The sequence below is a fragment of the Crinia signifera genome, chromosome 8 (genome assembly GCF_055691185.1).
Source record: "Crinia signifera chromosome 8, ASM5569118v1, whole genome shotgun sequence".
NCBI classification, from domain to species: Eukaryota; Metazoa; Chordata; class Amphibia; order Anura; family Myobatrachidae; genus Crinia; species Crinia signifera.
In genome coordinates this window covers 140,033,458-140,057,895 of record NC_139224.1, presented here as the reverse complement: position 1 = coordinate 140,057,895, position 24,438 = coordinate 140,033,458, and the positions used below count along the sequence as shown (strand labels likewise).

Below are 24,438 nucleotides of genomic sequence, written 5' to 3'. Positions count from 1 at the left end.
TGGAGTGGGGTTGGGGGGGGCAGCTGGAAGAGCTGACCTGCTGCTCTTAGAAGAGGACTGGACAGCATACAGCTTGGAGAGCTGACATGCCACTCTCAGCACAGTTCAGTGTAAAGTCAGAGTGGAAGGGGGCGGTGGCAGCTGGAAGAGCTGACAATGACAGCTGCAGATAACACAGTCCTCAGCGGTGAGTGGGCATGGCAAAGGAGCATACAAAAGGGCAGGATGCATTTAGTAGCTTAAAAAATGGGCAGGGTGCAGTGCCCAGCAAAACGAGCCTAGAGGAAATACTATTTGTGTAAAATATTGTCTAGTGTGTACTCCGCATTTCACACAGCAGGAAATGCCAGCAAACAATGGTAGCTTAGTTTTGATTGGCCACTGACCATTACTATAATTGGTGCTCGCCACCTGACATACAGGAGTGCTCATGTACAGTATTAAATGGAAAAAAAACAATGTAATTAAAAGATTAAAATACAAACATAATGCAAGACTTATATTTAGTCCTAATATCCCTTTTTCCTATCACCTTAAAATACTAAAAGAGTAGCAATACCGCAGAGATGTTTTTCTATTGCCGCTTATATAATCTATACAGTTTTAATTGTTGTGAATTACCAAGAAAACACAGCAGGAATGGGGCTGAATTAAGAGCATGGGATTTAAATTGTTCAAGGACCTATACTGAAAGGGGGAGGGGCTGTGTGGTTGTGGGTGTGGCCAGAGTCACATGGGTGTGTGCAACCCATACACTATCAGCTCCACTGTCTCCCTAAATACATAATAATAGAAAATTTGTAAAAAAAATTGGTACTTGTTTCCTAGCACGGCGCCCAAGATATTAAGTTGTATGACATCTCATCGCATCGCATTGCATGCGGGCATATGGCATGCGATTTTAAATTGTATAAGCCCCTATACGATTTTTAATTGTATAAGCACCCTAATGGGTGCTTACAATGTTAAATGCACCCCCACGCCACCCCCACTATCAACGCCAACCCGAAGCGTGCCGACCTTTTCATACCCCCACTTTCCACGTCGGCGTGGAGTTGATTTTATATGGTGTGGCGAGCGCAGCGAGCCGCCTAGCCCGAAGCGTGGCGAGCGCTTCGGGCTCGCCACGCTTTGGGCTTGGTGGTTCGATGCGCTCGCCACACTATATAAAATCAACTCCACGCCGACGTGGATAGTGGGGGTATGAAAAGATCGGAGGACACCTACTGCCGCCGCTCGCCACGCTTCGGGTTGGCGTTGATAGTGGGGGTGGCATTGGGGGTGCCTTTAACATAGTAAGCACCCATTACGGGACTTATAACATTAATTATCTTATAGGGGACACATTTAACATTGAAATCACCCATTAGGGTGCTTATACAATTTTAAATCGTATACCATTGTATATGGCATACAATGGCATACAATGGGATGGTATACAATTTAAAATTGTATAACATCGGCTGCCATCGCGTAACATCGCATCGCATACCATCGTATGCCTTATGGTCTGCGATGCGATGGGTGCCGTGCTAGGAAACAAGTACCAAAAAATTAAATACAATTTGAATACTTAGATTTATGGTGACTTATCTAAGTGCTATTATAGTGGTACCATGAATAATTCCCATGTAGCAGTGAAAAAATAAATAAAAATGCATGATTCCTCCTTACTGATAGATTGACCCAGATTTAAATTTAAAGGTTTTATTTACATGATTTGATTATATAAATTGATAATAGGAGGGGGAATTAGAATGTTAAGTGTTTAGGCCGTGGTAAATGTTTCACAATTCTATCTTGCTAAAAATAAACATCACAAAATCAGCCCATACAGTATTCTATTCTATAACAGTCAATAGTCTATTCAGCACCTGAGCAGAACTTACTGCCGCCACATGCTGACCCCATCCCCAAACATGAGATGTCCGTGAGGTGCAGGGTCACCTACAGGAAGTAGTAGAGAGCTGCTTGGATACCAGGAGCTCCGATTGAAGTTATTCAGGCCGCAGATGGCCGACGTCATGTGATATCAACAGCCCGCCCTTAAGCAGGCATTGACACGCCTGTGTTCGCAGGGGCACGCCCAACGTTTCTAAGACCGCACCTACCATTTTTGTGGGCACGCCCATGAAACATCGGGCGGTCCCCTGCGCCCACCCCCTACCTTTCCATCCTGGAGCAAATTCGCTCTGGGGGTTTGCACATTCGCAAACCCCTAACATCGGACGGGGGAGCAAATTCAGTCCGCACTGAGCTGAATTGTCCCCTTTGGGCACTGGTAAGGGTTAAATAACTGAACTGAGACCTTCTTTTTTCACACTTATTGAATCTGTTGAAAAGAAAAGAACTTCCAATATTTTATGACCATAGCTAAAAATAACGCAATTTCCTACGGAAATAAAGTAATAACATCACAATGGTACTGCAAGCAGTGATGAAGTCCTGGTAACCAAAGCAATGACAGCCGAGTTGATTTAAAGAACAGCAATACTAATATGAAATGCTCCTTTGTTTCAGAGTTTGTTTTGCAGTATTAGTGCGTCCTTTATATATAAAATCCTGGTCATTTCACAAATGCGCGCTGGTACTCAGATTGCCAGAATGGCAAATGTGTCTCCGGGAAGTCTGCTGTTGGTTGTGGTAAGATTAAGGTTTGGGCTCCGTCCCAGTGGTGTTTGTTCCCTGGAAGGAGCAGAAACCGAAATCCAGAGGAATTTTGTCAAATAAAGCGAGTAATGAAAATCTGACCAAATCCTGATACTGTACCACTACAATTGTCTCCGCAGCAGACCTCCTGGAGCCCCCGTCTACCTGGCTTCATTCTGCGAGTACCCTGAGCCAGTACTGAGCTGGACAATGCAGAGTATTCAATAAAATGAGATACTCCGACCCCTGATTTTATCCAAAGTGCCAATAACATGTGTAATCTATTATTATGTCTTACTATGAATAGCTAAAGTTAGGTAACACAATAGTAATTATATGCAATTATACACTAGCAGCAAATACAAATCGGATTTAGTTGCTTTTCTTTGGCTCAAGCTCCGGGACAAATACCTTTCTGTGCTCCTACAATCTTACTTATCCCGGAATAGCCTTCCGAAAGTATATTACAATGAGCCGGATTAGGTGCCCAGTATACGGATGTAGTGTTACCATACTTTTATCATGATGCAGCAGAGAATTATGGGGGAGATGTATCAAATCTTGGCAAGAGATAAAGTACTAACCAATCAGCTCCTAACGCAGCGTGTAAATTAGCACTGAGCACCCGATTCAGACCAGCTCGCTAGGCAGTGTATATTAGCTGCCCGGTGAGCGGGTAAGTGCCTCCCTGATGAACGTGTATCCACCCCCCCCCTGTTGCCATCATCCCCTCGCACTTTATTACCTCCGCAGATTGCCAAAAAGGGGGCGGGAACTGACATTATGTGATATTAGCCGCTCGCCCCCAGTAGGCATGGAAACATCAAGTTCTAGGGTTGATCTATGGCTACGCAGACTGTCCGCGGCAGCAGCTAGGCTGGTGCCATGGTTCTTCGTGTTCATGATCGCAGCTGGGGGCAGACACACGTGTGCACAATGCGATCGCCACACATTCACAGGCTGCTAATATTCGCTCCTTTGGGAAAACATCAGCATTGCGTAAAAAACATGAATTAGACCTACATTTCAGTATATATAAGTATTTATTAGAGATATATTGGTACTTGTGTATTTTGGCGGCGCCCATCGCATTGCATACCATAACGCATACGATGGTATGCGATGCAACGCGATATCGTAAGATAGTGCACGATGGCATACAATTTTCAAATTGTATGCCATTGTACATGGCATACGATGCCATACGATGCGATGCGATTAAACATTGTATAAGCACCCTAATGGGTGCTTATACAATGTAAAGCACACAAATGGGTGCTTACAATGTTAAATGCATCCCCACGCCACCCCCCACTATAAACGTGAACCCGAAGCGTGGCGAGCGCAGCGTGCCCGCGAGGGGCGGCGGTACGCGTCCTACGACCTTTTCATACCCCCACTATCCACGTCGGCGTGGAGTTGAGAATAGAATAGTGTGGCGAGCGCAGCGAGCCCGAAGCGTGGCGAGCGGACGCGGATAGCTGTGAAGCCCGCGAAGGGACGCGTTTACCTGTGAAGGTATCCGCGTCCCCTCGCCACGCTTCGGGCTCGGTGGCTCGCTGCGCTCGCCACACTATTCTATTCTCAACTCCACGCCGACGTGGATAGTGGGGGTACGAAAAGGTCGTAGGACGCGTACCGCCGCCCCTCGCGGGCTCGCCACGCTTCGGGTTCACTTTTATAGTGGGGGGTGGCGTGGGGGTGCATTTAACATTGTAAGCACCCATTAGGGTGCTCAAAAGCACCCTTTAGGGTGCTTATACGATTTTTGATCGTATAGGAGGTCAAAATCGCGTCGCATCGCATCGCATGCCATCGGGTGCATGGCATGCGATGCGATCCGTTCATCGTACGACGGACTTCGGGGGCGCCGCCAAAATACACAAGTACCGATATATTTGTATGAGAAGTGGATGAATTATTCCGAAAAAAAAAAAAAAGAATATTTCGCACGCATGTGTAGTACAGAACTATCTCCCTACTTGGTATACTATTGACCAAATTCCCCACTTTTACTTATTGATTGTGACCGATATATCACTCAGAATGTAGCCAGCATTAAGTAATATCTCTAATATATGCCTGTATATGACAAATGATACAACCAAAGTCTTAATTCATGTCCTCTTTATATCTCAGTGTTGCTACCAGTGGTGGCTCTTACCTCTGCGGAGGAGGGGGCTACCGCAATGCAGGCTCCCCCCTCAGCTGCAACCTCCGCTGTCTTCATCCCCGCCGCCTCCATTCACGATCCCAGGGTCCCTGTCCGAACTGTCGGTCACAGTCCCCTCTGCGGGGCTCCCAGCCATTATGAGCTGCTTTTGCAGCAGCCCCCATATTCCATCATATTCCGGGCACATGCGCAGTTTCGTCCTCTTACTGCGCATGCGCAGAACCTGGTTTTTATGGACTCCTGATGAGCAGCCCATGTAGAGGCATCCCAGAGGGAGGGAACACCTCCCAATGGGACTGCCTTGGATGACTGGCAGGTTGGACTTCCAATAGGAAGTCACTGCCAGTGCAGTCTCACAGGCTACATCTTGGTTCACTTAGGCAGGGAACGGTGGCAGATTTTACCCTGTACTATTTACACAGTGGCAGGCTGTACTTTCAATCCATCCCATTTAAAACTGTTTATAATGGTTGCCACGACATTCCGCTACTCAGGTGCTTAGTATTAGTTTCAATGCTGAGAGGGCTGATTGATCTACTGCAGAGATTTGTCTCTGCTGGTTTATAAGGCTGTGTGCATCAGTGACTCATTGCCTGTTAAAGCATTAGCTCACTTTAGACATTGTGCTTTGTATCTGTTAAGTCTGCCCATTGTTTGACCCTGCTTATTGTGACTACTCTGCCTGCTGCTGGCCCTGTCCGCTGCTTGTTTTGACTAATCTTTGCCGCCCTCACTGAAATTAGCTGTTTTGTTATCCTTGTCTGCCATCACCACGGACCACTGTTTGTGACCCTGTGATTCTCTGCTTAATTACTAAAATCTGATTGATTGTGCAATTTGTAATAATTGCTCCTCTGATTAGATGCATGGTGTTTTGCTTATCTCTGCTCATTGAACTGGTCTCAGCTTTTCCCTTTCAATGTACTCTTCTAAATCCCTGTACACACCTGGTGATTTAAGCCATTATCGCTGGCTAAATGGTAGCTGAGTGAACATGTCGCCAGAGTGTTTTTTGTGTTGTGGGAGGTAAATCTCTAGGAGCGCGCTCCCGCAGCCAGCCCTTAGTTGTCGCTGGTCGCAGGAGCTTGCTCCTGCAATTATGGCTAAAAATACGCGTCCCCTCGAGGGGCTCATTGCGCTTGCCACGCTTCGGGCTCGGTGGCTCGCTGCGCTCGCCACACTTTATAAGATTAACTCCACGCCCATGTGGACAGGGCCGTTTCTAGACAATTTAGCTCCCAGGGCAAAGGAATAAAAATGCGCCCCCCCCCCCCCAAAAAAAGTTAACATGACACAGAAGAAATTGCGCGAAATAGGGGGCGTGGTTTATTTTTCAAATGGGCGTGGCTTAATATAAGGGCATGGTCTAGCAGGAAAACAATTACCTTACAACTCACCTTTGCAACCTGCATGTCCAGACATTGGTTACCGCAGGAATTGTCATTGTACTCCCGCACTTTAGTTGGCGGGCTGAAGGCCACACAGTGACATAAAAATATAAAGGCCCACACAGTGACCTAGTACGCCTCACAGATCAAGGCCAAACAATGACAGGCTACTTGAATCATTATACACTATTTATCCATGACGCCGCACACCGTGATGACAATTACACATTGTCGCACACCGTGATGACAATTACACATTATGTCGCACACCGTGATGACAATTACACATTACGCCGCACACCATGATGACAATTACATATTATGATGCCCGTTACACCCCACACTGTGATGGCAATTACACAATACTCCCCACACCGTAATGCCTATTACACATTATGCCCCACACGCCGCTGCCGCACAACTCATGCCGTTTACTAATATGCCCCCACAGTGCCACACATATGCCCCCACAGTGCCACACATATGCCCCCACAGTGCCACATATATATGCCCCCACAGTGCCACATATATATGCCCCCATAGTGCCAAATATGCCCCTAGTGTCAGATATGTCACCAGTGCCAGATATGCCCCCCAGTGCCACACATATGCCCCCACAGTGACACACATATGCCCCCACAGTGACACACATATGCCCCCACAGTGACAGATATGAGCCCACAATGCCACATATATATCCCCCACAGTGCCAAATATGCCCCTAGTGCCACAGATATGTCCCCAGTGCCACACATATGCCCCCACAGTGCCAGATATGCCACTACAGTGCCACAGATATGCCCCCAAAGTGCCACATATATGCCCCCAAAGTGCCACATATATGCCCCCACAGTGCCACACATTCCCCCAAAGTGCCAGCAGCACAACTCACTCTCTCTCTCTGGGTCTCCCCCTCCAGTCCCCCGCCGCTGCATGCTGCTGCTGCTTTCGATGTGTCCCTGAGCCGGCAGCCATTCATACCTCGCGGGCTGGCTCCTGATTGGCTGCCAGCCCGCGACGTCCTCTGATTGGCTGCCAGCCCAATGACACAGTGAGCGAGGGGAAGGAGAGACGCGCTGCGCTCCCCTCCCCTGGGGCTCACCTGTGCGCCTGTTCATTGCGGGGGGGCGGGGGGACGGGACGGGACTTGGAGGAGGCGGCGGCGGGGGAGACTTGGAGGCGGAGGTGGCAGGTGAGACTTGGAGGCGGCGGCAGCGGCGTTGTGGGGAGCTGAGAGCTCAGCTGCCGGCCGGGCGCCCCGGCTGTGTAACAGAGGTGGACAAGCCGTGCGGCGCCCCGGGCTGCTGCACGGCTTGTCCGCCTGTAGAAACGGCCCTGCATGTGGATAATGGGGGTATGACATGGATAGTGGGGATATGATTTTGTTAGTGGGTGAAATGTGTGTTGATAGTGTGTGTGTGTAGTGCATCAAACTTACCGAACGTCCTAATGCCCCCGGCACCAGCGTTCCCCTCGCAGCCTCCTCCAGGACACCCCGGCGGCAGCGTTCCCCTCCTCCGGCAGCGTTTTTCCATGACACCCCGGTGGCAGCAATGTACGCAATTAGCGTAGTGCCGCTGGGGGAGCAGGGAAACCATCTGTTGCTCCCCCAGCGGCAGTACGCTGAATTACGGCCATGACGCGTCTCCCCCCCTGCCGGGAGCCCAGGACGCGTCTCCCCCCGCCGGCTGCTGCTGTCTGCCGGGTGATGCCGGTATCTCCCCCCTCCACCCAGCCGCCGCTCAAGCCCCGCCACCTGCCCTTCAGCCTGCCGTATAAAGGCACATATTAACAGGGCGCCCGGCTAGGCTACGCTCACAATGTAGCCTAAGGTACGTTGTCAGCGTAGCGTAGCCGGGCGCCCTGCTAATACATAAGTACCGAGATTTATCATATATACCCTGATAATATGTTGACATTATCCATGGGACTAATCCTTACCTTCCCCACCTGCAGCTCAACCCTAATTTTTGCCAACAGCCTAACCCTCCCTGGTGGTGTCCAAACCTTACCATCGGCATTCTCAGAATGTCAACATTTCAAATGGAGACATGTTAACTGTTGACCATGTTAACATAATGAGGATGTCGACATGATCTCGTTGTCAATGGTTTGAGTGTGTTAGCATTCTAATCTGAACATTGCAGTGTTGATATTTCGAATGCCAACATGAATACCGGCAACCATGTGATCTGACACACGTGTTGGGTGGAGATACTGTACATTGTTGTCTCTATTGCAACCTAGAAAATTATAGACGAAATTACACAAAAAAACTTAGAGATGTTTTTGTCATGTATCATGATCATTCAGTTTTTTTTACACCCTAATAGGGCATACATGAGTGTAAAGGAACTGAGGGACGCCTTGCAGCTGAACAACACCCTGTTCCTGAACATTTTCTTTGCTGGTTCTGCAGGGGAGGAGCTAGCTGGAGCCGCCACCTGGCCATGGGACAAGGATGCCCTCGGTTTTCAAGGTAATCCATGGCGATATTATAGATGAATGGTGGTCACCCATCTCAGTTACATTTTTCTTTTATACATAAATATGATACAGTGTTTATTGTAGGGATATGGGGACCTATTCAGATCTGATCACAGGACAAATTTGTTCTCAAAATTGGCAAAACCATGTGCATTGTAGGTGGGGCAAATGTAACAGGACAAGTACTGGCTGCTTTAATTACGCTGGTGGTCTTCTTACTTATCTGCAGAAATAGTAATATTAACCTGTTATTCTGTAATCTGCTGCATAGGTTATGGGGGCATGGGCTCAATGGGGTGGGCGTGATCTAGGATGAATGGACCGTTGCTTAGCGCCATGACCTTCATGCACTGATAGATGTGCATGGCATATATTTAGCAATCACTGGCTCCCACAACTGCCCCCCCCCCCCTCCCACTGCGGCGTCAAACTAACAGCACTGCCCCGCTGTAATCAGGACAGTTGGGAGGTATGGATTAGGTCATAGTTGCCTACCCTCCTGCATTCTGCAGGAGACTCCCTGAAATTGCAGCAATCTCCCTCATTAGTCTAGCAATCTCCCTCATTTCACCTAGCCCACATTACACTGTTACATTTTTGGGAAAAAAGGAATGAGAGATAGATACATTTACAATGAATCATTGGCACCATTTCCCAGTACTTTAGTATCTCTTACTAACTGCTCTGGGGCTCGGATATAAGTAATTTTACAAGATTCCTCTCAGATGTAGCAGTGCACACTCATGCTTCTAGGGGCCTTGTTCACAATCTCTTTACACAGTCTCTCCATATATGCAAATAGACACGCCCTGTGGGTGGAGCATGAAAATCCCCTCAATGGGGCGCTTTGCAAAATGTTACTACCAACTATAATCTCCCTGAAACTAGTTTTCAAAATTAGGCAAATATGGGTTAGGTAATCGGTACTTATGTATTATCTTGGCTCCCATGTTAAATGCACCCCATTTTTTCATACCCCTACTATCCAACTACGCATGGAGTTGATTTTATATAGTGTGGCGAGCGCAGCGAGCCACCGTGCCCGAAGCGTGGCAAGCGCAGCGAGCCCCGTGAGTGGACGTGGTCTCATAAGAAAAACGGGAGCCCAGATATTACATAAGTACAAAATAATGTACAGATGGGGCCGGGCTCATCTTTGCAGGGGATGGCGATGGCGACGCCATTCGCCATTCCCTGCTCCCGCGCCATCTGTGTGTCGGAAGGGGACGCGCGCGCACGAGGTGCGCGCGCGTCCCCTTCCGACGGTGCTGCCGTCCCCTTCCGACGGTCGCCCGGTGCCCACACCGGGCGACCGCACCCCCCCACAGCCTCCTCGGGTCCCCCCAGCCCCCCTCGAGCGGGAGGCGGACAGTATTGCGTCCGCCTCGCCCGCCGGCCGCCCGGATACTGAGACGCACGTGCGTGGGGGACGCACGCGCGTCTCAGTCAGATGGCGCGCCGTGTTGCTGGCGGATCGCCAGCAGCATGCTGCTGGCGATTCGCCAGCAAGCATAAGGCCTGCCCTATCTGTAGCAATTGGTACATAGGCCCTTATTCAGATTTGACTGTAGTACAAATTTGTTCTCAAAATGGTCAAAACCATGTGCACTGCAGGTGGGGCAGATGTAACATGTGCAGAGAGAGTTAAATTTGGGTGGGGTGTGTTGAAACTGAAATCTAAATTGCAGTGTAAAAATAAATGCAGCCAGTGTTTACACTGCACAGAAACAAAATACCTCCAAATCTAACTCCCTCTGCACATGTTACATCTGTTACATTTTCCCCACCTGCAGTGCACATGGTTTTGCCCATTTTGAGAACAAATTTGTACTGCGGTCAGATCTGAATAAGGGCCATAGTTAGTGCCTCCTTTTTCAGTAGATAGGTAACTCAACCATTATTCCCAGACACCCATTTTCTAAGAGCGCTGGAAGCATTCCTCAAATGTCTTTGGGTTTTGTCCTTTCAGCACACAATACGATACACACCTATTCTACGCTGCCTGCTTATGCCTCTGCCAAGTAAAAGGCTGGCAGGGAAGTATAAATCTGAAGAGGCATAATGTGATAAAGTGTTAACATCAAATCAAAGTGCAAAGTTATTATTATTTTCTTTTTTTTATGACATTGTGTAAAGTGCGTTTATAAATGCAAGGTGCTTAAAGTTAGAAAACAAGACATGAGTTTCCTTAGCTTATATCTGGTGGAAATGTGATGTGTTTGTGGAGGAAATATGGCTTTGTGTCTTTCAGCAAAGTAAAGTAAGCAAAGTAAGAAACAAACAACATTAAAACTTCACATCTAACATTCGGGTGCCACCAAAGTGTATACTGTATTACACTGCTCTGCTCATGGGGTATTGGGTGAACCCCTTTGTAAGCGCCGAGTAAGGATGGTCATTGGTGATTGATGGTTGGCAATCCCTTGACCGTTTGCCACGATGGTCTATGATTTTACCATTGATGGTGGAGATTGTTTTTTCCCCCATTGCCTGAAGTACTTAGCTCCACCCCTGTGACATCCCTTTCCCTGATTGCAATACACAAAGGCCCTTATTCATATCTGATCGCAGTACAAATGTGTTCCCAAAATGGGCAAAACCATGTGCAGTGCAGGTGGGGCAGATGTAACATGTATAGAGAGAGTTAGATTTGTGTGAGTTATTTTGTTTCTGTGCAGGGTAAATACTGGCTGCAATATTTTCACACTGCAATTTAGATTTCAGTTTTGACGCACGCCACCCAAATTTAAAACTCTCTGCAAATGTTACATCTGCCCCACCTGCAGTGCACATGGTTTTGCCCATTTTGAGAACACATTTGTACTGCAATCAGATCTAAATAAGGGCCATAGATTGATCTACTGCCATTGATGTATAAAATGGTAATGGAAACGTAGTGACGTCAGTGTAAAATCGAGAACGTCATCGCCAGGGTGAATTTACGCTGTGCATCAGCCCTTTTGTGTTTTGTAAATGGCCTCAGTTGTTTCTTTAAGTATTGGGTAAATTTCATCCTTTAATAAGTAATAGTTTTCTAAGTGCTTAGTGATTTATTTTTCTGTATTATTCAGTCTTCTTCTGAAAATGTCCTTATTTAAATTATAGACACGCTATTTAATTTCACACTTCTAAAAAAAAAAACACAGACTCTTCTGTAATTACAGCTGGAAGGGAAGTTACTGGAATAAGACCAGATCAGTGGACAATGTAGAGCCAATTTAATTACATCAAGAGGGATGGATGCTCGAGACATTAAGCATTTCATTGTGGTTAAAAGTCGCTTTGTATTGCACTAAATGACCATCAGGATGCTTCAGGTTTAAGCACATGAAACTTCAATGTCATACGTTGTGTCCCTATCTATTTTTATTAGAACACTGGTTAATTCTGTCGCGCACTGCAGTTTTCGGAGTGTATTGTCATGGATGCTGGTAGTCTGTTATTGTTACAGATTAATTCTAACCATTGCAGAACTTCACTGTTCCTTTCATCTACTGTACTTCTACTTCTTTACATTTAAATGGACGTCATCAGATCCTTGTTATTAAAAAAAAGTGCACAACAGTTTGAAGCAAGTAATATATTCATGCTGTAACAATTCTGCTGCTTACCTTAAATTTGTGGCACGTGTACTTGGTCAATTATTACTGGGAGAAATAGCAAATAGAGGACAGTTGGCGAATGTTTTCTGTGGCATCCAATCAACTTCTAGAAATAATTTTTTTGAATACACTTGATAATAATAGATGGAAGCTGATTGGTCGTTATGGACTTCTATTCCATTCGTCCGGTGTCGAAGGTTTTAAAACAACTCCCCATTGTAGGAGATCTGATCATTCGCCAGAAAGGTGGCAGTAACATCAATTCCAGCATGGGTGGAGATTGTATGTATGTACTGTACATTGTGTCACATACAATAGTTTTATGTTCTACAAAGTCAGAGGCACTGTTAGTGGGAGGTCAGGGCTGTACTAACCAGGGCCAGATTATCAATGGGGCAGATGGAGCTGTAGCCCCCAGGGCTCCACCAAAAAAATAGGCCCATCACCATGGCCACAAAGTCAACCATAAATCTAAGTATTGGTATTATTTTTCTTTTTTTTTCTCAAATTCTGCAATTTTTATTATTATTATTATTATTATTATTATTATTATTATTATGATTATTATTTATTTTTACTGATAGTGTGGGCGGTATACTCACCCATGTGGCTCTGGTCATACCCAATGGTCACAGTGCCTCCCCTACTTGCTATAGACCCTTGAACATGGTCTACCCCCGGGACATGCGGCTCTTAAACCATAAATGGCTGTAATGGCTTTTCCAGTTAGCTGTTGCCATGTGAAAGGTCAACATAAAGAGGTTGACACAGTTTTTCTTAAAATTTTTGTTCTTTTTTTATACTTTAGCATTCACATGGACTTCAATTACAAAGGGTAAAGCATATGTACTGTATGGCGAGCATAGCCAGCCATGCGAGGGTACATGCTACACTAATTGGAGGTCCATGTCCACACTGACACAAAAAATCCATAAAAAACGTACGCCGACTTTTCATATGTCGACATTTTTCATGTTGACCTTTCGCTTGTGTCGATCTTTTGTCAATGTCAACCTTTTGCATGTACCCTTTCTCTCTCAGCAAACTATCGGAAGGCCACACAGGCATTCCGATCCCAGCAAGCCTTTGCTGTGCAAATAAAGAGTAACCTATTGCGGCTGATTGGTTTATTTGTCTGGAACTAGGCGGATCCTTTATTGCAGAACTGCCTGTAAAATATTTTTTTCATGCAAAGAGATTAGTGAAGTTGGGAGAACCAAGTATTATAAACAGCTTTTTGTTCTTCACAGGTGGATTAGTCTTGAACCCATCTTATTATGGAATGCCGGGCCACACCAACACCATGATTCATGAGGTGGGTCATGCCCTGGGACTGTACCATGTATTTAAAGGTGTAAGTGAGAGGGAGTCTTGTGATGACCCCTGCAGTGAGACTGAACCTTCCATGGAGACGGGGGACCTGTGTGCTGACACTGCGCCAACACCTAGAAACAAGTTTTGCCGTGACCCAGACCCAACGAATGACACCTGTGGACCAATGATATACACTGGAACCCCATATAACAACTACATGAGCTACACAGGTGAGACTTTGCCCAGTGACAATCTTATCTGTTACCAACAAAGACCTAAAATCTGCATCAGTAAATAATAAATATATTGGAAATATATATGTGTGTACATAGTCTGCCTCAGTCTACCTACTGCTCCTTCCAACCCCCTTCTGATGGCTCCACTCCAGTCCACCCCCCACTATGTAATTTCTGGGCCCATATCTGTATACTGCTCTGCCCTATCCTGCAGCCCTGCTTTGCCAAGCTCCTCACTGCACTTCATCCACTGCTCTGTCCTGGCCCAACCCTTCTCTATTCCCCTCTTCATGAGCCACATCTCCCACTGTACATACATATAGGTGTCACAGACTCGACAGGTGTATATATATATTTATATATATATATATGCTAAATTAATACTAATAACGTGCTAAACATAACAAAGATATAATGATTTATAAACTATAGTAGGCAGAACAGCTAAATACGTTCCCTAGAGGGGGAGAACCACAATGAACAAATACCAAACAGTTGCTACTAGTTTGTTTGGACAAACGTTGGACAAAGGCTCTTTTTTCAAGCTGACCTCTGATATACAGTTAGTGATTCCTAATTTAGTTTTTAATTGAATGTACACCATCTAAAAATTAGACATTCCAATCAAATTCCCTGTTAAGACAGTTAACCCCTGATGAAGTCTGATACAAAATGAGAGAGAGAGAGAGAGAGAGAGAGAGAGAGAGAGAGAGAGAGAGAGAGATTATTCATTCCTCTGCAGGAAAACATCAGGAGTGTTTATCATCACTAAGCAACTGCCCGTGTTAACCAATGTAATTATATATAGAGGTTTACGTATAACCAAATATATATATATATTTGTGGTGATTGATTATTTTGGCTATTCTTGTGTATTGTAATGTCCCAATCCTATTATAAATGACAACATTCTTCAAGTGGTTCCCTATAGGAGGTCCATTTAAACCATTTAAACCACAGGGGTTATCATTTAATTCCCAGTATTTACATATAAATTAATTAAATTAAGACAGAACACCACATGACAGGTAGATGAGTCCCCGGCTAATGTTGTTATTAAAGTGGACCTGTCACCTACTGTATGCATGAATATGATGTACTGGTCCCTAGTGAACTGACAGAATACATAATGATGGATATTACTTCCGCCTACACTATTGTACAGATAACAGGTCCTTTTTTTTAAACTAGTTTCAATCCTAGCCCAGAATTACTGCTAGTTGTATATGCTTTCACCCTAGTGATAAAATGTGGGGGCCCTCCAACATGAGCGCTATCATTAAGTCTCTGGACCACCCACTTCTTTGGGCTAATGTTTGGAACCCAGAAGTTGGTCTACATTAGCAGGAGACAGTATGGGGCCATGGCTGATCCCTTACATGCGGGATAGGCCATATACATCCCGAAAATACGAATGGAGACTACCACAAATCTACAAAGCTGTCGTATTCTCCTCATTCGGATTTTCTGATGTTGTAGCCATTCGTACCCATTTCATCCTAGTAAATGTCCCCCTATGTCCCACAATGTTTAAACATATATTCCTTCCAAAGAGGATACGTGTAAAAGTTGTCCATATCAACCAAAATGATTCTAGCTCTAATTTATTTAGTTAATTTTATAAAATGATATAATTTGATTGGTTAATATGGTCAACTTCTTTTGAGAAGGTTCGGTACATCTCCTCAATGGTGGTCTTCCTGGCTGGATGGCTCCTGGTCCTGACTGTTATGCCAGATGGGTTCTCTCTTGCCAGGCATTCCTTAAACAATTGGCAGTGGTGGTTTTAGCCCTGTCACTTCCTTGCTCCGCTGTCACTTCTAAAGGACATCAAGCAAGGCTGCAAAGTACAGCAGATGACCTTAGTTATGGCGGCTTACTGTCTAAATGCCTCATTACAGAACTTGTTTCTTCAAATTAAATACACACTTTTACATTAGTATAGGTTTCAATCCTTGTATTCCTAAATATTCTGTAGAGGAGAGCAATTTTTCTTTTACAGTGAAATAAATTACTGTACAGATGGGGCTGGCCTCATCCAGTGGGGACGCGTACGCACGAAATGCTCACTCTTCCCCTTCCGATGGAGCTCCCTGTCGGTCCTTGGCATCTCCTGGCAGGTACCCATCGGTCCCTGCCGCCTCCCCACATCCCCACCCCCCCTGCCTATCACTGCCCATCTCCCTGAAGCGGAGACGGGCAGGGTTCCCGTCCCCTGCCGCTGAAAAACTGTGACGTGCATGCGTGTGATAGAGCACAGTCAGATGTTTTTTCACAATTTTCTAAATTTGTATGCATTTATCATACGTAATCATCCACTGAACGCTAAGGTGTTCCAAATGCAGCAACGCCAGAAGTTCACTCGCCATGTTTGTGTCAACCTTTTTCTCATATCGACATTGTGCATGTCGAACTATTGGGGTCGACCTAATGATCCTATGATCCACACCCACTTACAAGAGCCCCATCCTCAACAGAAAAAAACATCTGAAGCCCTCTTATTGTTGCAAAGAACCTGAAAAGTATTGAAATAATGACAAAACAGCACAAAAGTACAACTGTTGTACTTTAATAGATAACCCGGCTCCAGTGAAACTATTCTGACATTTTGTAGACCATTGGGAATCCTTTCAGCCACTTGTCTGTCTCTAGGAGAATGTTAGAATGCACCTGCCAGTGCGACACACAGTGGAGCCGCCATTTTGTATGCTGAGCCATACTTGCTGTAGTATTTTTGTGGTACTATGTTGTGCCTTCTTACACCTGAATGTCCAGGAGATCCCTAGGAGTGTGGACAACCCTCACGGATAAACCCACACCTCCCCGCTGTTGTGGGTGGTGCCGTGATGATGGAATTTGATGCAAATAATATAAACCACCCTGTTCAGCCCTGGGCAATACTGAAAAATGTTGTATCTTGTAGTACTGGGTGGGGCACTTGTTGCAAGTCTCAACCCTCCCCCCGCTCTTATCCCTTTTATGCCATAAAAAAATAATCAAGCATAGGCCGAACAGAAAGTTTCATGATATTTCCCTCTCCAAATGGATCTATGAAATAAAATGAATAAACTAAAGTGCTTAAAATTAATAAAGCTGACACTTTTATATACTATTAGTGCTGAACTATATGATACTTTCATAGATTCAAAGACACATTATACAATAAAAATGTTTTCTTTATAGATTCCAATTAATGATACACAACAGGCAATAATAGTTTTCATTACCTCATGGAGCTATTTTCATTTGCTTCTTCATTTACTTATTACTTTATTTGTCTTTATGATGATTTTATTTACTTTTTTTCCTTTTTATTATATATTTTTTTAACATGACTTGGTATTTACCATGCATTGGTTTACTTCAACAAACTTCCTGGAATTGATGACGTGTTGGGTAGAGGGACATAGTGCACAATTACTTATATACAGTATAACTGGTTTACATTACTTTGTATGTCATGTATTATATATGGATTTCTGTAGTACGGTATTAGAATTGGACTGGCCTACAAGTATACAGGGCCTCAACCCCTTCTCTACAGGTCAGTAACTTGGTGGAGGGGACCATGGGTAAACTTGCATGCTTGGTTTGTTTCTATGGAAACTACAGCAAGATTAGCCCTTCTACAAAGCCTCATGGGAAGGGGTGTATTGTTTTGTTGCCCCACCCACATTTACAATACTCTGGGGGTGTGCCCAGTATCCTGGAGATACTGGGCCGCCCCAGACTGGCTGACTCTGTGATGCATGCTGGTAACAATTGACTGAGAAATTATCCTAGCAACTGAACAAGTACTAGTGGCATGACTGAGGTGTGATGCAGTATCTCCTTCCTCTCTGATGTACCAACTCCTACTGAAATGATAAGCAGTAGATAAATGTTGCATCAAAGTACAATAGGGCCACCTGCACAGTGAGCAGGCAAGGAGCTACATTGTAAAGTCCATGTCCTGTTTAAAGGGAAAACTACTATGTTCAAATAATGCTATTTGAAAAGAAAGTCCAGCTACTAAAAAAGAATATAAGTTTCTGAACTTAAAGCTGAAATTGACCCTGTTCCTTTCTTTTCCTTTTCAGATGATGACTGTGCCAACAGCTTCACCCCAAACCAAGTTGCCCGGATGCATTGTTACATTGATCTCAAATATCATGGTTGGACTAGGTCTAAGAAACCTTCCCCTGTTCCTTTGGCACCTATAGTAATTAAACAGAGTCCGGATTATCTCACCATTCACTGGCTACCTCCTATCAGTGGAGAACTGTATGAAAGGTAATGTACATGGACCTTTGACATTACTCCAAACCAGGGCCCCCAGACCAAGCACGAACATTTCCTTTGGCAAATCCCAGCAACCAATAGAAGATGCTGCCCAATTCAGTTAGCTGCAGAAACCCATATGCTAATCCTCAGAGGCAGGATGTTTCCTTGCGGCCTTAGATGCTGTAAGAGATAAATGCACCCCCTGTATTTAACACACAGGCAGGGAAGTAGAGAGTCTGGCAAGGCCCAGGTATTTTCCAGGGGCATGGTCTAATCATGGGAGGCGTGGTCATGCACCCATAAAACATAAAATATAGAAAAATAGTACTTTAAGCGCCTCTCTTTGGCCACACGGCACCCCAGCGCATAGCAGTGTATGCTGGGTAGAGGAGACAAGCTGTAAAGGACCAGGCCCCCCACTGGGCCCCTCCTTCAGACCAGGGCCTGGGTATTTAGTAGCACCCCTTATTTCCACCACTGCATGCAGGGAAGCCCATTTGATTCCACATTTTACACTATTTATTGGAGAGTGACTGCATGGGGAGAAGGTTAGATTATTGAATAGCTCCACATGTTAATCCCATAGCTTCTCCCCATGCAGCAAACCCTGCATCTAATTGAATCTCCCGCATAGCGTTATTGTTCCCATACAGTAATAGTATCTCATGGACTGACTGACACATATTCACTCCCCAAATCCCAGTCACATGCCGTACTCCTGCCTAAGGCACAGCCACTGGCCCCTGCTTGTCTAGCTTCCTCTGTCTGGCAATGACCTTCACAAATAATTCTTTCCCCTAAATGAGATCCACGCCACTCCATAAATTAGATCCCCGCCACTCCCTTACTTGCTCTATTAGCGTGAATGAATTGTTCCCTTATGAGCTCGATGTCCAGGAAGTTCTGCTGGATGACCAGGCTGAACCACAGGATAAAGCCTTGGCAGTTTTAATGGAGATCTTGCAGTGGCAAACTGCAGCTGTCCTAGGCAATAGCCCTGCCAGCATCATGGGCATCATGGATGGTGTAAGGGCATCATGGATGGTGTAAGGGCATCATGGATGGTGTAATGGTTAGCATTACTGCCTCACAGCGCTGAGGTCATGGGTTCGATTCCCACCATGACCCTAACTGTGTGGAGTTTGTATATTCTCCCCGTGTTTGCGTGGGTTTCCTCCGGGTACTCCGGTTTCCTCCCACATTCCAAAAATATAATGGTAGGCTAATTGGCTTCCAAAAAAATTAACCCTAGAATGTCTGTGTGTGCGTGTACATGTGGTAGGGAATAGAGATTGTAAGCTCCACTGGGGCAGGGACTGATGTGAATGTTCAACTATACTCTGAGAAATATGTATGTGCTATATAAGAAACTGTTAATAAATAATAATCCCTTACTTCACAGAAAGAGTAGTAGATAAGTGGAATAGCCTCCCATCAGAGGTGGTAGAGGCAAATACAGTAGTACAATTTAAACATGCTTGGGATAGGCATATTGATATCCTTACAAAAAAAATAAGGATCAAATATGGTTTGAGGTAACATGTTTAAAAAAGGGGCAGACTAGATGGGCCAAGTGGTTCTTATCTGCCATCAAATTCTATGTTTCTATGTTTCTTTCCCTGCTCCCAACATTCTAAAAAGCAAAATTGGTATAAAAATAGGCTCCTCCCATGATCAAGCCAAACCTCCCCCAGATCCAACCAAGACTTGCCCAGATCTGCCTACATTATCACATTGTCAGGCTGCTGTTGTGCAGAACAGCTGCAGGTTTCCTATTAGTTTTGGTGATGGTTCCATTAAAGGTATTTTGTATTGTTGTTGATGCCCCATGATGTAAATCATCTCTAGAACTTTCATTTACTTGCGAAACACATTTTTTTTGCACATCTATCTATATGTTACTTTCTGTGGTACAGGGGTCACAGCTCTTACATAGTTACATAGTAGGTAAGGCTGAAAAAAGACTTGCGTCCATCTAGTTCAACCTGGTTTAGATATCCATTGCTGATTTGGTAGGTTCTGATATTTTACAGACAGATTATATTTCTTATTTGTACCCATGGATGTTTTTATCCAGTAAATGTTTGTCCAACTTTGCCTTCAACGCATTTAATGAGCCAGCGTTTACCACCTCTCTGGGAAGAGAGTTCCAGAGTTTGACTGTTCTGACCGTAAAGAGATTCTTTCTACTAGCTGAATGAAATCTTTTTTCTTCTAATCTATACTCATGTCCTCGTGTCCTAGATTCCTTTCTATTAGAAAAGAGGGTGTGTGACAGTTCCTTATATTGGCCCTTGATATATTTTTACATGTTGAGCATGTCCCCCCTTAAACGTTTCTTCTCTAGTGTAAATAGTCCCAGCTTGCTTAATCTCTCCTCGTAGCTTAAAGTCTCCATTCCCCTAATAAGCTTTGTTGCTCGCCTTTGGATTTTTTCTAATTCTATGATGTCCTTTTTATAGTGTGGGGCCCAGAACTGCACTCCATACTCGAGGTGAGGTCTCACCAATGCCTTATACAGTGGAATAATTACCCTTGAGTCCCTAGTTTCCATTCCCCTCTTAATACATGCCAGAATTTTGTTGGCCTTTTTTGTAGCTACATTACAATGGGCACTACATCCCAGTTTGCTGTCTATTTGGACTCCTAGATCCTTTTCAAGTATGGAATTACCCAGTTCCTCTCCGCTTAGGTTGTAACTTGCACACTGGTTGTGTCTCCCAAGGTGCATAACCTTACATTTATCTACATTGAACCTCATCTTCCATTTTTTTGCAGACTTATCTAGAATTGCATTTTGAAGCATGGTGACATCTTCTGATGATTTGATGACTTTGCTAAGTTTTGTATCGTCCGCAAAGATGGATACATTGCTGAGTAACCCTATCCCAATATCGTTAATAAAAATGTTAAACAGAATGGGCCCCAAAACCGAACCCTGGGGCACTCCACTTAGTACCGGTATCGTATCTGATACGGCACCATTCACAACCACTCTTTGTTCTCTATTACATAGCCAATTCCCTACCCATCTGCAGATATTTTCACCCAATCCTAGGTTCTCCATTTTATTAATCAATGTCTTGTGTGGGACAGTATCAAATGCTTTAGCGAAATCTAGGAAAATCACATCTACAGCATTTCCATTATCGAGGTTTTTGCTAACCTCTTCATAGAACCCTAGTAGATTAGTTTGGCATGAACGATTTTTCACGAACCCATGTTGGTTAGTACTGAGTAGACTGTGATGGTCTAAATATTCCTGGATACCATCCCTTAAAAATCCTTCAAATAGTTTACCCACAATTGATGTTAAACTAACGGGTCTGTAATTAGCGGGATCTTCCTTTTTTGAATATTGGCACTACCTCTGCTACTCTCCAGTCTTTTGGTACTATACCTGACGATAGTGACTTGCTAAAGATATAATGTAGGGGGGTAGCTAGTTCATCCCTTAATTCCATTAATACCCTTGGATGAATCCCATCTGGCCCTGGTGATTTATTTGTTTTGAGTTTGCTTAGCCTCAGTACTATTTCCTTCGGCGTGAAATTCACAATGAGATCTGGCTTATTTGTCCCGTTTGTGGTAAATGTTCGTTCCACAGTCTGCTCTCCCTTAATAAATACTGATGAGAAGAACTCATTTAACAGTTTTGCTTTTTCCTTGTCCTCAGTAACACTTTTTCCACTAGTATCAGTTAGTGGGCCTATGTTTTCCTTAATTAAATGTTTACTATTTATGTATTTAAAAAACTTCTTTGGGTTGGTTTTGCTTTCGGTGGCTATGCGCTCTTCATATAATCTTTTAGCTGCTTTGATTACCCCTTTACAAGTTTTGTTTGATTCTTTGTATTTTGCGAACGCCTCCTCATTCAAGTTATTTTTATAGAATTTAAATGCTCTTGTTTTATTGTTGATAGCTGACCTTACTTTTTTTGTCCAACCAGGGTGGCTTTTTTTATTGAATTTACCTTTATTTACTTTAGGAATGTATCTTGTTCTGATCTTTGTCTGTGTCATATCTTGTACAGAGAGTCCGGATCTGTGTGTGGGTCCTGTACAGCTGATGGAGCATTTCTGCAGTATGCACACCAGGCCTCCTCCATACGTTTGTGTGACAACTCTGACTACTGGACTCCAGAAGAAGCTGTCGGTAGGCATCAGTCTTTACTGTGCCACGAGTGCTAAAAGCAGTTTGTAATAATTATTTAATTTCATTAATTCATTTATGGGTCAAAATACAAATATAATGACTTATAGTACAAGACAATTTACAAGTATATAATATATAAACATTATATCTTCAGGGGACAGGACACTGTAATAATAATTAGAGGGGCACAAACTAAGGGTTAGGTGCCTTTGTAGGAGTGGCATACCTTCCAACATTTTCCCGGCAGGGCTAGGGACTCCTGCGTGCGACACTGCGCTCCCGAAATGGGTGTGTCTGAAAGAAAAGTGTTTTTGGCTGCATGGTAATGTCCATGCCACAGTTTTGGCGCTGTGGGGGCATGGCCAGCAGGGTTGCCTACCCTCTCGGAATGGCCGGGAGGGTACCGGAAATCGGGTCAACCTCCCGGCCCCCCGGAAATGTAAGCAAGCCTCCCCGGAATCCAGACATCATCCCACGACACCCCCCACCCCCCGTGGCTGGGGGTCCGTGGTAGCAAATGGCGCATATCGTGTCACTGTAGCACTGGGCCCCGCCGTGCAATGCCTAAAATACCGGCATTGCACGGCGGAGCCACAAAGACGCAATTACGTTGGCCATGTCCCCACACTGGTCATCTGTCGACCGCCCGCCCTGTCAGTGGCTCCGGAGAGAGCAGCCAGGAAGTAGGCAACTATGCTGGCCACACCCCCGGCCCTCCTGTCTCCATAAATAGAAGCTGTGCACATGCGCACTGTGTCTATTTGACGGGGGACACCAAACTGCCCCCTCCCCCCAACGTGGGACACTGCTGGCTATGCACAAAAAAGGACTGTCCTGCTAACAATTGGGATGGTTAAGAGGTATGGGAGTTTGTTCCAGTTGTTAAATTGACTGTCTAGTTCGACAGTCAATAGGTCAACTAATAATGATCAACAGGATAATGGTCGACATGGTCAAAAGTTCGACATGCACTAGATATTGCTAAAAGGTTGACACAAGCAATAGTTCAATATGGCAATCTCTTTGATGAGTTCCACTCAGCGACTATTTGGCCACTAGGTATCAATGTTGATTCTATGGCTGAACACCACCCTTTAGTTGGTTAATGTAGCTGGTTGGCTGGAATTCAGACAGGCCACGCCCCCTCTGATTAAACTGACAATGTGGTTGTTATTGCATTTAGGCTGCAAATGTGTACGCAGTTGCGATTGAGCTTGCAATGAGTCTGGTGGACATACTTTTCATTGCTGGGTGGCAGCTTCACATGTTAATATAAGCAGCTCCGTAGCTTAGACAATGGCAATTGCAAATACATTTGCATATAAACATGAATTACGGCTAAGGTACTTAACTAGCTAAACAAATCTAAATTAAATTGTTGAATTCATTCAGAAATGTTTTAAAATTGCATCTGTGTAATACACCAGTATAGGCATAACTGAATATCAGCGGAGCACAAATAGGAAATTATCTTCACAGGGTTTTATGTTTTTCAATCTAGGTCCTCCAGATGTTGACCAGCCCTGCCAGTCGAGCATGCAAGCATGGAGCCCCGAAATACACCTGTTCAACATGAATAAGTCTGTAGCGTGTACTCTGCCTCACGGGTGTATGCTGGAGCTCCAGTTCTTAAAGCCTGTTCAACCCCAGGCCATGACTATATGGATAACTTATCTTTCTCCCAACTTATCCAGCTCATTGTCAGACGTTGAGTTAATAACGGAACACAATGAGTCCTTGCACCTGGGAAGTATGGAAGCCTTCTGTGATACTCCACTGACCATCAGGTTGACCACTATCAAGAACATTGCGAGAGTCCGTATTTATACATTTGATCCACGCATGGAGATAGACGCAGCTCTCCTGGTGTCCATGCCTCATGACCCTGTTTGCTCATCTTGCAGACCGGTGAAGTACAGGATACTCAGGGATCCCCCCTTCCTGAGAGATCGTCATTTCACAAAGACCCAAACCCAACGCTTCTTCACAGACACGTGAGTAGAACCGTTGGCCTAGTCTACGATAGACCTTCTTTCTCCGTTCTGTTGCCCACACATGGCATGCAAAAGTTTGAACCGAAATGAGATTTCCGAGCTGAACTCATCTGTGCTGGCGCGGCCATTAACATTTAAATGCTCTGATTGGTTACAGGTTGTTCTAGGCTAGCCCCA

General features: G+C 44.7%; 1 protein-coding gene across 3 annotated transcripts in view; it reads left to right on the top strand.

The window, feature by feature from the left end:
• Positions 1-24,438, top strand: part of PAPPA2 (pappalysin 2) — a 204,632-nt gene that overhangs the window by 78,735 nt on the left and 101,459 nt on the right. For all 3 annotated transcript variants that reach the window (XM_083157266.1, XM_083157265.1, XM_083157264.1), the window contains exons 4-8: positions 8,544-8,689; positions 13,550-13,843; positions 17,929-18,121; positions 22,146-22,267; positions 23,769-24,261. In XM_083157266.1, the coding sequence (XP_083013392.1) occupies positions 8,544-8,689; positions 13,550-13,843; positions 17,929-18,121; positions 22,146-22,267; positions 23,769-24,261 (1,248 nt within the window). The remainder of the gene's footprint in view (positions 1-8,543; positions 8,690-13,549; positions 13,844-17,928; positions 18,122-22,145; positions 22,268-23,768; positions 24,262-24,438) is intronic.